Source organism: Lithobates pipiens, unplaced genomic scaffold (assembly GCF_037356315.1).
Source record: "Lithobates pipiens isolate NorthernLeopardFrog02 unplaced genomic scaffold, aLitPip1_a1.2 Scaffold_8, whole genome shotgun sequence".
In the NCBI taxonomy this organism is placed as follows: Eukaryota; Metazoa; Chordata; class Amphibia; order Anura; family Ranidae; genus Lithobates; species Lithobates pipiens.
In genome coordinates, this window is record NW_027507903.1 from 60,231,069 (window position 1) to 60,246,328 (window position 15,260).

Here is a 15,260-nt window from a genome sequence, read left to right on the forward strand (position 1 = left end):
CTCAGATACCGTAAGTAATTTGTGGTTGCTGGTGAGGCTGCTGCACAAAAAAAGTTTTTTTATCTCAATGCATTAAGATAAAAAAACCTTCTGCCTTTAGAACCCCTTTAACCACTTGCTCTCCGGAAGATTTACCCCCTTCATGACCAGGCCATTTTTTGCTTTTTGGCACTGCGTTATTTTAACTGACAATTGTGCAGTCATTCAACGCTGTATACAAACAAAAATTTATATATATTTTTCCCCCACAAATAGAGCTTTGTTTTGGTGCTATTTGATCACCTCTGGGTTTTTTATTTTTTGCACTATAAACAAAAAAAAAGAACATTTTGAAAAACAAACAATATTTTTTACTTTCTGCTATAAAACATAAAAAAAAAATTAATTTCTTCATACATTTAGGCCAATGTGTATTCTGCTACATATTTTTTGTAAAATAAAATCCCAAGAAGTTTATATTGATTGGTTTACTTGAACGTTATAGCGTCTACAAACTATGGTATATATCCTGGAAATTATTTTCATAACAGTAATGGTGGCGATCAGTGACTTATGGTGGGACTGTGACAGTATGGTGGGCAGTCTGCGGAGCAAGGGGGAAGAAAGTTGGGACTTTAAATGAGGCATACATATGGTAATATATGCCTTCATCCTTAAGGGGTTAAACATCTTGGGTGATTAAAGGGTTAAATGTGTGCCTAACCAGTGTTTATGTGTTTACTGTAAGGTGGTTTTACTAAGGGATGTGGCAGTTTTTATTCCCTGCTTTGCAGGGAAACAAAAACGGACACATCCCCACTGACAGGATAGAGCTCTGTATTGTTTATTTATGCAGAGCTCTGTTCCGTCTTTCTCCTCGCCCATCAGCGGTTGCCGGTAGTCATCCATTGGCAGGCTTGTGCTATGTTTAATCAGACTCTGGGCAGACTACTGGAAATCAGCAGGGCATTGTGCTGCAGGGTACGTCAATGTAGGAAATCAAGATAGTGCTGCACTGTAAAATAAACAATGTGCAAAGTAAAGTGATCAAGTGCTCTGTGCTAAATACACTTAAAGAGGCAATTCTCGTGGTGAATATACAATAAGTATCCTTTGGTAGTAAAACGGGAAAAAATATATGACAAACGTATCACGTGCTAATCCTATGCTGCGTACACACGATCAGAATTTTGGTCGGAAAAAGCTCTGATGGTTTTCCCGACGGAATTCCAAAGGGATTTCACTCAAGCTGTCTTGCATACACACGGTCACACCAAATTCTGACCTTCAAGAACTCGGTGACGTACAACACGTACGACGGGACTAGAAAAAGGAAGTTGAATACCCAGTAGCCAATAGCTTCCATCTCGTAGTTGAATCTGAGCATGCGTGAGTTTTTGCGTGTCGGAATTGCATACACACAATCAGAATTTCCGACAGAAAGTTTTTCCGTCTGGAAAATTGAGAACCTGTTCTCAAATTTTTGCTGGCGGGAATTCGGCCAGCTAAATTCTGATGGATCATACAAATGGTCGCATTTTCCGATAAAAAGCTCTCATCTGTCTTTTGCTGGCCAAAATTCTGATCATGTGTACGCGGCATAAGTCCTAAGATGGAAGCAATGATTGTAAATAAATCTGTATGAGTATAAACAAAATAATTTTTATCATTGGTGAAAAAACGAAATGTGTCTGTGAAAGTCTTTTAAAATATAAGGTGCAGGATAGATGGTGACTGTATATCTACAGTGTCAGCAAACAAAAGTACTGGTGCCCACTCTCTGGAATGGAGTGCTGGTGGCTTCCTTTTATTAGGGTTCTGATATTTCCTTCAGTGTTTGCAGCAGTATTTATTTAATTTATTCTATTATTGGGTTGGCACGGGGATAACATTTTTATTCAAGGGTACATCAATGGCCTTGCTGTGCCTTCTGGCAGGGGTGGCTGGCTAACATAATTGCAAACTTTTTGAAAGCTGAGAGAGTTCCCCCATATGTATTACAACTGGGTATTAAGCTGCTTGCAGGAGTTCATGTTTAAATATCAGGGACCCTAGGTTCACACATTTAGGTCTTATGGTACTCCCTATAAAAAAAGCTGTAACCAGTGACTTTCCTGGTTCAGTTGTTGCCTGAAGCCCCATGCACACGATCAGAAATTCTGCCAGCAAAAGTCAGATGTGAGCTTTTGGTCAGAAATCCCAACTGTGTGTATGCTCCATCGGACTTTTGTTGGCAGAATTCCAGCCAGCAAAAGATTGCAAGCAGGTTCTCTATTTTTCCGTCGGAAAAATTTCCGATGGGAAATTCCGATCATCTATACAAATTCCTATGCATGCTCGGAAACAATTTGACGCATGCTCGGTAGCATTGAACTTAATTTTCTCGGCTCGTTGTAGTGTTGTACGTCACTATGTTCTTGACGGTTGAAAGGTCAGAGAACTTTTGTGTGACTGTGTGTATGCAAGCCAAGCTTGAGCAGAATTCCTTTGGAAAAACCATCCAAGTTTTTTCAGACGGAAAATCCGCTCGTGTGTACAGGGCATAAGCCTTTACAGATGGGACGAAGTGCTGTGCTAACTCCTGATTGCATTTAAACAAGTAACCCGTTAGAGGCTAGAGAGGATGTTATAACACTAGTCTCTGACTTGATCGGTAGCCGGTTATCAGTGAGTCTATGTACAGTATGCACCATTAACTGACACATGTGTCCTACAGTCTTCCAGCCCTGCAGCATTTGGAGTTGAGAGCAGTTGAGAAAAGTTCTTTCACTGATTACACAGTCTTTACCACGGTCTGTGAATGGAGGAAAGAATAATTTGACTGATCAGACTCTCTCCATTCAAAGATCATGGGGCTGGTAAGTGTAATCAGTGAAAAGACTTTTCTCAGTGGAGGAGAAGGCAGGTGGAGGCGTTTGTCCCCACCAGATCATCTAGCGGAGCCCATTGACCAAAAGCTGTTGACCTCCACAATGCTGGAATTTTAGCAGTAGAAAGAGGACAAGGGATCCCTACAGTAACGATTTCTGCAGAATCCAGCAGCCTGCACTTCGCGGGGCATATTCCAATACAGGTGAGTAATGTACCTAACGCTGTAGAGGAAAAAATGTTTTTTTTAGCTAAACTGTTTAACCCCCTATATACTGCACAGACCCACCACTACCACCACTTCCTAATTTATGAAAAAGTCATAGTCTAGGCAGCAGACCAAAGCCATGGCCCTGCCCTGGATATAAAACCAGAATTTGTTTATGAATGTACTGACATATTATTGAATCTATATTTCTTTCTGTTTATGTTTAGGTAGTTCACAGAGGCGGCATTCTTCAATGGCTAGAATACATTCGATGACTATTGAAGCTCCTATTACTAAGGTACATTACCAATAAATAATATCTTCCTCATGACTGACAACAGGGAACAGGAGTTTAAAATGCACAGGGTTCTTCATTCATGCAATTACTGTAAATTCTAAAATCCTAATGCTTAAAATACTATAAAATGATCAATGAACGGGCAGCATAATAAAGTGTATCCCAGGCCAAAAACATATACAATACATCGGCAATATATGCACGTTTCCCAGTGATTATTGCCTCTTTAGAAATGTTGTAGGTGCAGAACAAAAAATTCTTGGGAGCTTCTAACTTCCTTTTTGAACTGACAACTCTGCCTCTGCTGCAGTAAAATTCCAGACAGTGTTGTCAGGGCTACCCAGTGCTTTTCTTCTGGACTACCAAATAGTGACCTGTAGTCCAGCAGGGGAGGACTTGGCAGCCCTAACAGTACTGATTGAGATTTAGAGAAGAACTCCGGGATAGAGATAAACTTTGCACATTAGTCCTGTATAGTTAAGAAAAACTGCTAATGTGATTCAGATTAAAATCGCACGTTGTGTACAAAGCTCAGTTTTAAATATCAGTGACATCATCTTTACACAGACTTTTCTCTATTCCTGGGAGGGATCTCTGAAGTGGCGACATCACTTCCTATTAGTGTCTTTCACAGCATGCCAAGTCTAAAAATCTCACTGTACCCTGGGATTTAGAGTCTAAATGGATGGCAATGTGGGCAGGACTGTGTGTGTGTATGAGATGAATCAGACTCCTGGCTTGTCCATCTAACTGTGACGTACAGTGGGCGAACCCAAGAATCTCAGATTGCCGGTCTAATCTGCCCACTGTACAGCATAGAAGAATGTACAAGCCAGGAGTCTTGATTCTTTTAATACACTCCCACAGCCCTGCCTACATTGCTGCCTATTTAGACTGTAGTTCTAAGTAAAGTAAGCTCTTGCAGTGGGCAGATCAGATAGTCTCAGACTCCCGGTCCCATCCACGACAGTCTGAATGGATGGCAATGTGGGCAGGACTGTGTATGGGATAAATATCTGTATAGGATATACTGTATATATATATTACAGGCACTTATATAGCGCCATCAGTTTACACAGCACTTTACATATTTATTGTACATTCACATCAGTCCCTGCTCTCAAAGAGTTTACAATCTAAGGTCCCTAACTCACATTAATACATGCATATATTAGGGCCATTTTAGACATGAGCCAATTAACCTACCAGCATGTCTTTGGAGTGTGGGAGGAACCCGAGTACCTGGAAAAAACCCACACAGGCACAGGGAGAACATGCAAACTCTATGCGGGTAGTGTGTGGGATGAACTCCTGGCCTATGATGTTTAGTGGGCGGATCAGACCGGGAGTTTGAAACTATCGTGTCCACCCTCTGCGGCAAGAGCTCACTTAAGTGAAAATTTCAGGGGGGAATGTACAAGACTGGTGGCCAGAGGGATAAAGAGCACAGAGGCCACCAGTCTTATAAACAGGTGGGAACAGAGGGCTCCTCATAGAATAAAGAAGGTTGGATTTCTGACTTCCAATGGGACTGAGAAAAACATTTCTGACCGGAGTTCAACTGTAAGTGCAGCAGAGGCAGAAATGTCAGTTCACTATAAGAAGTTAGGAGGTCTCTGGATTTTTTGCAGATCAGCAGGTCATTTCTGTACTTGCAGCATTTTTATAGAGATAATATGTGGCTATATGCGTGTATTGCAGGGATGTATTGTATACGTTTTTTTTTTATTTTCCCTTAACATGCGTTTTAAAATTAAAATAGGGTAACATTTTCACTGCAGAGCACATCATGTTGAAGTGAAAGTGTGATAAATAAACATTTATAGTGACTCCAAAGGAAAAAAAAATACTTTTAGTTATACCTACCTGCTCTGTGCAATGCTTTTGCACAGAGCAGCCCCAATACTCCTCTTTCTGCCCCCCCCCCCCCCGCTGGTGGTCCTGGCTCCTCCCCCTGCTAAGTACCCCCATATCAAGCAGGCTTGCTCCCGAGCTGTGTTCTGTGTATCCATTCACACGCAGATTGTAGCTCAGCCCCACCTTGCCCCCCACTCTCTCCTCATTGGTTCGCTAGCTGTCATTGATGAGAAGAGAAAGACCCTGGAGAGCCACTACTCTTATGTACATCACTGGATCTATATGAGTGTGAAGGGGGGCTGCACCCAGAAGGTATTTTACCTTAATGTGTAGAATGCATTAAGGTAAAAACCTTGAGCCTTTAGAACCACTTTATGTAATCTATGTAAACATAGATTAAACATATTTTTTTTTTTTAACCACTTCAATACAGGGCACTTAAACACCTTCCTGCCCAGACCAATTTTGAGCTTTCAGCGCTGTCGCACTTTGAATGACAATTGCGCGGTCATGCTACACTGTACCCAAATGAAATTTTTATCATTTTTTCCCCACAAATAGAGCTTTCTTTTGGTGGTATTTGATCACCTCTACGGTTTTTATTTTTTGCGCTACAAATAAAAAAATACCGAAAATTTTGAAAAAAAAAATGTTTTTTTTTGTTTCAGTTTCAAAACTTTGTAAATAAGTACGTTTTCTCCTTCACTGATGGGCACTGATGGGGCTACACTGATGGGCACTGATAAGGTGGCACTGATGGGCACCAATGTGGCACCAATGAAGTGGCACTGATAGGCAGCACTGATGGGCGACACGGATGGGCGACACGGATGGGCAACACGGACAGACACTGATAGGTGGCACAAATTGGCACTGATAGCTGGCACGGATGGGCGGCACGGATGGGCGGCACGGATGGGCATGGATAGGCGGCACAGGTGGGCATGGATAGGCGGCACAGGTGGGCATAGATAGGCGGCACAGGTGGGCACTCATAGGCGGCACAGGTGGGCACTCATAGGTGGCACAGGTGGGCACTCAGGCGGCACAGGTGGGCACTCATAGGCGGCATCGGTGTTATAGTAATGGATGCCAATCAGTGCCAAACAATAATGCATGCCAATCAGTGATGCCCATTGTGGGCACTGATTGGCATCCATTATGGGCACTGATTGGCACCCATTGTGCTGACTGGCATCCCTGGTGGTCTAGGGAGGATTATGGATTTTATTACCTTTTCCCTGGTGGTCTAGTGGTGTCCCTGGTGGTCCAGTGTGGGCATCCTCGGGGGGGCTGTGCTGATAATCGATCAGCACAGACCCCCCCTGTCAGAGGAGCAGCCGATCGGCTCTCCTCTACTCGCGTCTGACAGACGCGAGTGAGGGAAAGCCGATCACCGGCTCTTCCCATTTACACTGTGATCAGCCGTGATTGGACACGGCTGATCACATGGTAAAGAGTCTCCGTCGGAGACTCTTTACCAAGATCGTAGTTGCCGGGTGTCAGACTGACACCCCGCAACAACGATCGCCGCGATGCGCGCCCCCGGGGGCGCGCAGCGGCTCATAATCCTAATCACGTCATATGACGTCCGGTTAGGATTATGAAACCACTTTGCCGCCGTCAATTCCCTATAGGGCGGGCGGCAAGTGGTTAAATGGGTATTTAGTGCAGTTTTAAGATCAGTTGAAAGTGATAATAAATTAAATTAACAGTTACGAGGAACGACTTCAAACTCCAAACGTATTCTCTTTGGAGAGGAGATGCTTGAGAGGAGGGAGATATGATAGCAATATACAAATACCTCAATGGTGATTCTAACATAGGGAATAACCACTGCCTCACGTAGGAATATGGTGGCAGATTGGCACTCCTATGCCGGATCATGTACCTAGTACGTGATCCAGCATTTCCAGGTAGGGGGTGTGCACGCCAGCTGTGCTGTGATTAGTCACAGCACAAGCCGATCAGCGGGTGCCAGCCAATGGACGACTGCTGGCACCCACTGATCAGCGAGGAGGAAGACCGGACAGAGCTCTGTCAATGTAAGCAATACAGAGCTCTGTCCTGTCAGTGGGTATGTGCCAGTTTTCCTTTCTCGGGGAACCGGCACACCTCACAGTACACACAGAAACACTGGTTAGGCACACATTTAACCCTTTGATCGCCCTAGATGTTAACCCCTTCCCAGCTAGTGTCATTAGTACCAGGGCCGACCCTACCTTGGGTCCATTGGACCCAGGCGACACTTTGAGAGGGACAGCAAGTTGACGCCCAAGAATATTTTTTTTCCAGCAGTTTGGTGCGCACCGCTGGAACAGATGTACAGCTTTCCTCCTCCTGGCCCAGCAGGCATGGCAGGTCTGTCCCTTCATTAAGATCGTAGCACTGCCCCTCCCCTACATTATTTACAGAAAAAGGGAAGCAGGGCAGGTCCGGACAAAGAGCGGGGCTGTTCGAGTTAAGAAGCGGGTGGTTGGTTACTAGACAGTGTAGAGTTTACAGCAATCAATCACCTGCCTTTCATGAAAAGTCCTGACCTTTGTCCGGACCTGCCATGCTTCCTGTCTTGTGTAACTAAGGTAAGGGAGGGGAGTGCTGCGATTTTATGGAAGGGCCAATCTGTAATATCGATGCAGGACTGTGATGAGGGGGGTTTGTGGGGGGGGGGGGGGATCTGTGATGGAGAGGGGTTTGTGATGGGAGATCTGTGATGGAAAGGTGTCTGATGGTGGGATCTGTGATAGGAGAGGAGTCTGAGGGGTTGATCTGTGATGGAGGGGAGCCTGTGATGGAGGGAGAGGGGGGAGAGGATCTGTGTTAGGATGGTCTGTAATGAGGGGAGTCTGATATGGATTTTGTGGCTTAGAATTGAACATAATGGTATGTAATATAATTTTGTATATAGACAAGGTTCTGCAGCATGTAAATCTAACTGCCTGAGAAATTTAATTTCAGTTTTACTTATCATGATATAAAATAATGGATGTGGGGGCCTCTTGGTGTGCATGTTTTTTTTGGGGGGGGGGGGGGGTGGGGTAGGGGGCAGCATTTCATTCTTGGATCCAGGCAGTACAATGTCTTGGGTCAGCACTGATTAGTACAGCGACGGTGTATATTTTTAGCACTGATCATTGTATTAGTGGCACTGGTTCCCACAGATTGTCAGTTGGTGTCAGCTAGTGTCAGACTGCCCGCCATACTATTATAGTCCTGCTATAAATCGTTTATGGCAGCCATTATTAGTATGAAAAATAAATAAATAAAAATTCCAGTATATATACCAAACAATATATGCTTATTCTGATTTTTGTTACCAAAAATATGTAGCAGAATACATATTGGCCTAAGTTTATGGAGAAATTAGATTTTTAAAAAAAAATTTATTGAGTATGTTTTATAGCAGAAAGTAAAAAATATTGTTTTTTTTTTTCAAAACTTTCAGTTTTTCTTTTCGCAAAAAAAACCCCAGTGGTGATCAAATACCACCAAAAAAAGCTCTATTTGTGGGGAAAAAAAATGCTAGAAATTTTATTTTGTGTACAGTGTTGACCACACAATTGTCAGTTAAAGTAGCGCAGTGCCAAAAAGAAAAAAATGGCCAGGTTATGAAGGGGGGTAAGTCTTCTGGAGGGCAAGTGGATAAACTATTCAGTCTCAGAGAGTGTAAGAAGACACGGGGTCACTCATTGAAATTGGAAGAAAAGTGGTTTAACCTTAAACTGTGTAGTGGGGTTTTTTTTTTGGTCAAGGCGGCACAGATGTGGAATTCGCTTTTACTATTGGTGGTGTCAGCGGGAAGTATTGATAGATGTGTGTGAACACCACTCTAGGTCAGTCTCCCATCTCCACCTCCACTAACACACAGAATCAAGATTCCAATGAGCAAAAATAATTCTGGCTGTCCGCACGTCCAGTAAAATCACCTTTATTTCAGCAAGTCCATAAAAATATAAGTAGTATTGATAGTTTTAAAAATTTCTTGGACAGGTATCTTAGATCAAACAGTATACACGGATAGGGGAAATGATTTTTGACATGAACACACCCCCTACACAGGTTGAACAGAATGGACTGGTGTCTTTATTCAACCTTACCAACTATGTAAATACAGCATTGACTAAGGGCTTGTTGACAGAGGCGACTGGGTGGTGTTGGGTAGTGGTGGATAGTAAAAGCAGGTGTTTGAAACTTAGTATTACTACCCCCAATCACCCATCTAAAGAAGGACATGCAGCTGCTCAGGGCTGTATACATTAGGGGTCAACCGATTATTTGTGCGGATGATTATTGGCAGCCGATATTCACTTTTTTTTTAAGAATCTGCATCGGTCACAAACTTACCGATATTACCAATATCGCTTCAAGAGGTTATACCTGGGTGAAGCTTGCAGCTGCAGACATCACCCCGGTACCGTTCTTTAGAGCGAACAGTCAGCTTTCTTGTAATAACAACGGATGCGTCCCAAGGGAGGCCTGAGCGACCAGCCAGCACATCCACCGGCTGGCCAGAGACCAGCGCAAAGCCGGAATCAGCTTTGTTCAGGTCTCGGACCTAATAACCTGGAAGCGGTCATGACATCACTTCCAGATTACTGGCATCCTAAAGGCACCAGTTTTAAAAAATACAAAGTATTCAAAAACGCAGATCTTGGCGTTTTAAATACTTTTAAGTGTAGAGGAGGGGTTTGGAGTCTTATAAACCCCAAATCCCTTCATAAAGAGTACCTGTCACTGCCTATTACTGTCACAAGGGATGTTTACATTCCTTGTGACAGCATTAAATGTGATTAAAAAAAAAATTTTTTAAAGGACAGTGTAAAAATAAAAACGTTAAATCTACAGAATATCAGCACCTGATATCGGCTATTGACCTAAAAGGCAGCAGAAAAATCTGTCCTGAAAAAACGATATCGGTTGACCCCTAGTACACATGCTCCACCTTGTGACCACGGCAAAATTAAACCGCCTGCTGCAGTACTGCCACCCAATGAGACCAGTTGTAGTGTATGGGGCTATGCCGCAATTGCTTTTCAGAGATGTGTGACAGGGAGTGAGGAGGCGACATACTATCTCCTTACAGCCTGCCAAATGCCTCTGAAAAGCCATCCAACACAGAATGCTTTTCAGAGGGGTGGTAAAGGCTGCTGCTCATTTAAACAGGTCTTTACTAAATTAGGGGTACAAAGGATCCTCTATAATGGTGGTAGAGAGTGACCGCTGTAAAGTTATATATATTTATATATATGTATGCATATATATATATATATATATATATATATATATATATATTTGTGTAGCGAAGTTATTAAAGCAACCATATAAATAAATAATGAATCTATGATACTAGTGTGACAATGCAGCAGTATCCATCATAATGCTGTTATTCTTAAAGCATTATTTACACAGGGAATTTGCACACTAAAACTAGATTTATCTTTGTATTTACTGCTAAAAACAAAAAAAGCATTTTTCTGTCAGTGAACAGTTATATTTTTGTGCGGTCCATCTTCAGCTGAGTGAAATGTGTACATGTCCATCCCATGCCCCCTGGTGGTTATATGTTTGTATCCTGCATCCTGCTGTTCTGTTACTTGGCATGCCAAGAAAATCTCAATCACTGCAGTCATTCATTGTGGGCTCCTGCAGGATGAATCCAATATCTGTACTTGGTGAAAAAAGAGCTGGAAAAAAGCAGACACTTGAAATGGTTTAGAGCATCCTTCAGTGGTTAATGACTGAATAAAGCGGAATGTTCTACAGCTGATCGTACCACTTGATATGATATATAATTGCTGATTAAAATGAAACTGAGCTATTATTATTTTGGTTATTATGCCTTGACAAGCATGTTTTATTTTGTTGATGCATTGGACTCTAGAATAGAAATTTGGTAATGTAAATTTGGCCGAAGTTCATAGACAAACACAACAATTTACATCTTAATTAAGTTTTGGAGTCAAGATTTTTCTAATTAAAGGTCCCAGGAGCCCTTTGAATACACCAGCAGATATCTGAAGCTGGGGGGGCACAGGGTCTATAGCTCATACTGCCAGTTTAACCACTTGAGCCCCGGACCATTTTGCTGGTCAAAGATCAGACCGCTTTTTGCGATTCGGCACTGCATCGCTTGAACTGACAATTGCGCGGTCATGCGACGTGGCTCCCAAACAAAATTGATGTCCTTTTTTTCCCACAAATAGAGCTTTCTTTTGGTGGTATTTGATCACCCCTGCGGTTTTTATTTTTTGCTCTATAAATAAAAATAGAGCGACAATTTTGAAAAAAACGCATTATTTTTTACTTTTTGTTATAATAAATATCCCCCAAAAATATCTAAAAAAAAATTTTCCCTCAATTTAGGCCGATACATATTCTTCTACATATTTTTGGTAAAAAAAAATCGCAATAGTTTGCGCAAAAGTTATAGCGTTTACAAAATAGGGGATAGTTTTATGGCATTTTTATTAATAATTTTTTTTTTACTAGTAATGGCGGCGATCAGCAATTTTTATTGTGACTGCGACATTATGGTAGACACATCGGACATTTTTGACACATTTTTGGGACCATTGTCATTTATACAGCAATCACTGCTATATAAATGCAGTGATTCCTTTGTAAATGACACTGGCAGTGAAGGGATTAACCAGTGGGTGGCAGTGTAGGGGTTAAGTGTTCCTAGGGGTGTGTTACTAACTGTTGGGGGCTGGGCTTTCATTTAGTGAACACTGATCTCTGCTCCAATCACATGGAGCAGAGATCAGCGTCACTAGTTGCTAGGCAGAACGGGGAGATGCTGTTTACAAGGGCGTCTCTCCGTTCAGCCGCCCCGTGAGGCGATCGCGGGTATGCTCGTGGCGATCGAGTCCGCGGGACCCACGACCGGACTCACGGGGCGTGCTCGCGATGGCAGGGTGGCAAATTTAAAGGGACGTACAGGTACGCCCATTTGCCTGCCCGTGCCATTCTGCCGACATTCATCAAACCAGTGTTTAGTATATTAACTTGATTTTATTATAGGCCACATTTATAAGATAGCTAGAGCTGAGTGACTAATTGTTATTGTATTATTTTATCTCCACCCAAGTTTGCAACAAAAACGTATTTAAGGCTAGCCATAGACGGAACAAATTAATTTCTAGCAACCACGAATCCCCGCTGGGAGAACACAGTGATTATTGTTAGTGGCTATAACAGCCATTGAACCGCTGGCAATAATCACATGTACAATCCAGTAGGTTGGTTGTACCCAAGTTGAGTGATTGCTCAACCTGGGTACATTCAGCCTGGCAATACATGGTTCGATTCTTGGCTGGCTAAGCAGGATTATAACTGTCTATGGCTGACTTTAGGCTTTCACACAGACGTTCCGATCAGATCCACTTGTTGGCAAATCTAAAATGGAAGTGCCATGGACAGATGTAAATAAACATGCATCCATTTACATCTGATTACCTCCAAGTCTGTTTATGAAGATTGTCTGTCTGTCTATTAAGAAGGCCTTTGTCTTTTTCCATCTTTTCTTACCTAAACATGAAGGATCAGAAGTAAAAGGGTGTAAAAAGACGCACGTCTATTTATCTGTCCGGTGTTCCCCACTGAGCAGGCGGATGACTTATTCAAAGTGGACACAAACTGCTCTCCTCTATGGTTAGCCAGATATAAACTGTCAGTTTACACCCGGTTGCCATCCAATGTAATTTCCTGGATGGAAGAGGAACAGAGCTCCATCTGTCTCTTTTTGGCAAATTGGATTGGATGTAGGCGGATGTAAACTGACACGTCCACTTACACCCGTCACTCCATAGAGGAAAATGGAGGTTTCCGATCAGGTCCACCTAGAAAATAGGCAGGTGGACACAATCGGAACGTTTGTGCAAAAGGGACCTTACAATATGAAGTCCTTATCAAATAAATCCCAAAAGTGAAGTTCACACAGTTGAATCCACATACTGTATACAAAATCACTTTGCGCCACCACCTACAATAGGAAAGTAGCTCACTATGAAGATCTGCCCTCTAAACCACTGTTATGTTAGAAAAAGCTTAATTTCATATACTGCAAGAGTGCTAATCACTAATCTCCCCAATAGCACAGATGTGGGCTTAAAACTCAGCAAACTTCACTTTGGAATTTATTTGATTATAACTTTAAGCTTGCCAGACTTTCTCTCTTTCAGCTGAACAAGAAAAATCACAGGATTCCCTCATCCATGTAAAACAGCATGGATGGACTGATCTGCAGTGCTGGCTATGGTATACTGTTGGTTTCGGTGAAAAGAATGATACCTCATCAGTGGTCTCCAAACTGTGGCCTGAGGGCCGTATGCAGCCATATGCGTATGCCGTATGTGACCCTTTGCTTGCCTTTATGTGGCCCTTGGGGCACTATTCCGCTCATAGATACAAGGCAATTTTCCTCCTACTGACACCAATGATGAGGTATCATTCTTTTCACCGACACCAACAGTGGGGCATAATTCCTCTTATTGATGACAACGGTTGAGCCCTATTCCCTCCACTGACAAAAATGATGGGTCATACTTCCTTCCACTGATATAAACATTGGAACACTTTTCCTCCCACTGACATCAACAATGGAGCACTATTTCTCCCACTAATATCAACAATGGGGTGCTATTCCTGCCACTGATACCAACAATGGGACAATATTCCTTCCAATAGCATCAATGTTAGGGGTACTATTTCTCCCACTAATACCAATGTTGGGACACTGTTACTCTCACTAATACCAACAATGGGGCATTATTTCTTCCCCTGACATCAACGATGGGTGTGATGGAACCATCCAGCACCCAGCTTGGGTTTCTCCGTCAAGATCTACAGACACTTTCTCCAGTCTGGACCCAGGAACCGGGTATTATAGCTGAATATTGCACCCAAGATACTAGATGACACTAGCTCAGGTGCATACTGGAACTCACTTTATTGAAAACTCACACAGAATTTCTATACTTCACCAGCCCAGGTGGCCTGATCACATTATCACATAGTGCTAATCACCTTTCCCATAGCACGAATGTGGGCTAAAAACGCAAACTTCACTTTGGAATTTATTTGATTAGGACTTTATATGTGGCTTTCAGCTTCCTCCAGTCATATAATCTGGCTCCCCTGTGTCAGTCAGCGGTGGCTGCAGGGGGTATAGGGAGAGAACCAGACAAAAGCTGGGAAAGCTGGGAACGCTAATGTCACCCAAAGGCAACCATGGTGCAACCATTGTCGGCATTCCCTCCTCTCTTTGCTAACACAGGGAAGCACATGACTGAACTGGAGCAGGCTGAAAATAGGTAATTATGTTAAAAAAAAATTTACACAGGTTAGGTAGTACGAGTGTTAGGAAGGGAGTGGGAGTATTTTTAGGACTAGTTAGGCCTTAGCTGAAATTCTACTTTAAGCTTGCCAGGCTTTCTTTCTTTCAGCTGAACAAGAAAAATCACAGGATTCCCTCATCCATGTAAAACAGCATGAATGGACAGATCTGCAGTGCTGGCTATGGTATACCCCAGTGGTCTTTAAACTGTGGCCTGAGGGCCGTATGCGACCCTTTACTTGCCTGCATGAGGCCCTTGGAGCACTATTTCACTCATTGATACAATGCATTTTTTCCTCCTACTGACACCAATGATGAGGCATCATTCTTTTCACTGACCCCAACAGTGGGGCATAATTCCTCTTATTGACGACAATAAGAGATGCCCTATTTCTTCCACTGGCACCAATGATGGCTCATGCTTTCTTCCACTGACATAAACATTAGAACACTATTCCTCCCACTGACATCAAAGATGGAGCACTATTCCTGCCACTGACACCAACAATGGAACAATATATCTTCCAATAGCACCAGTTCGGGTACTATTCCTCCCACTAATACCAATGATGGGGCACTATTCCTCCCAATGACACCAATGATGGGGTATTATTTCTTCCACAGACACCAACGATGGGTGTGACTGAATTGTCTAGCACCCAGCTTGGGTGCCTCCATCAAGATATAGCTTCCTCTACTCTGGACCCAGGAAC

At 42.8% G+C, this 15,260-nt stretch overlaps 1 protein-coding gene across 4 annotated transcripts in view; it reads left to right on the forward strand.

The window, feature by feature from the left end:
• PDE8A (phosphodiesterase 8A) overlaps positions 1-15,260 on the forward strand; it is a 448,334-nt gene that overhangs the window by 373,703 nt on the left and 59,371 nt on the right. For all 4 annotated transcript variants that reach the window (XM_077471009.1, XM_077471011.1, XM_077471008.1 and 1 more), the window contains one exon: positions 3,283-3,353. In XM_077471009.1, the coding sequence (XP_077327135.1) occupies positions 3,283-3,353 (71 nt within the window). The remainder of the gene's footprint in view (positions 1-3,282; positions 3,354-15,260) is intronic.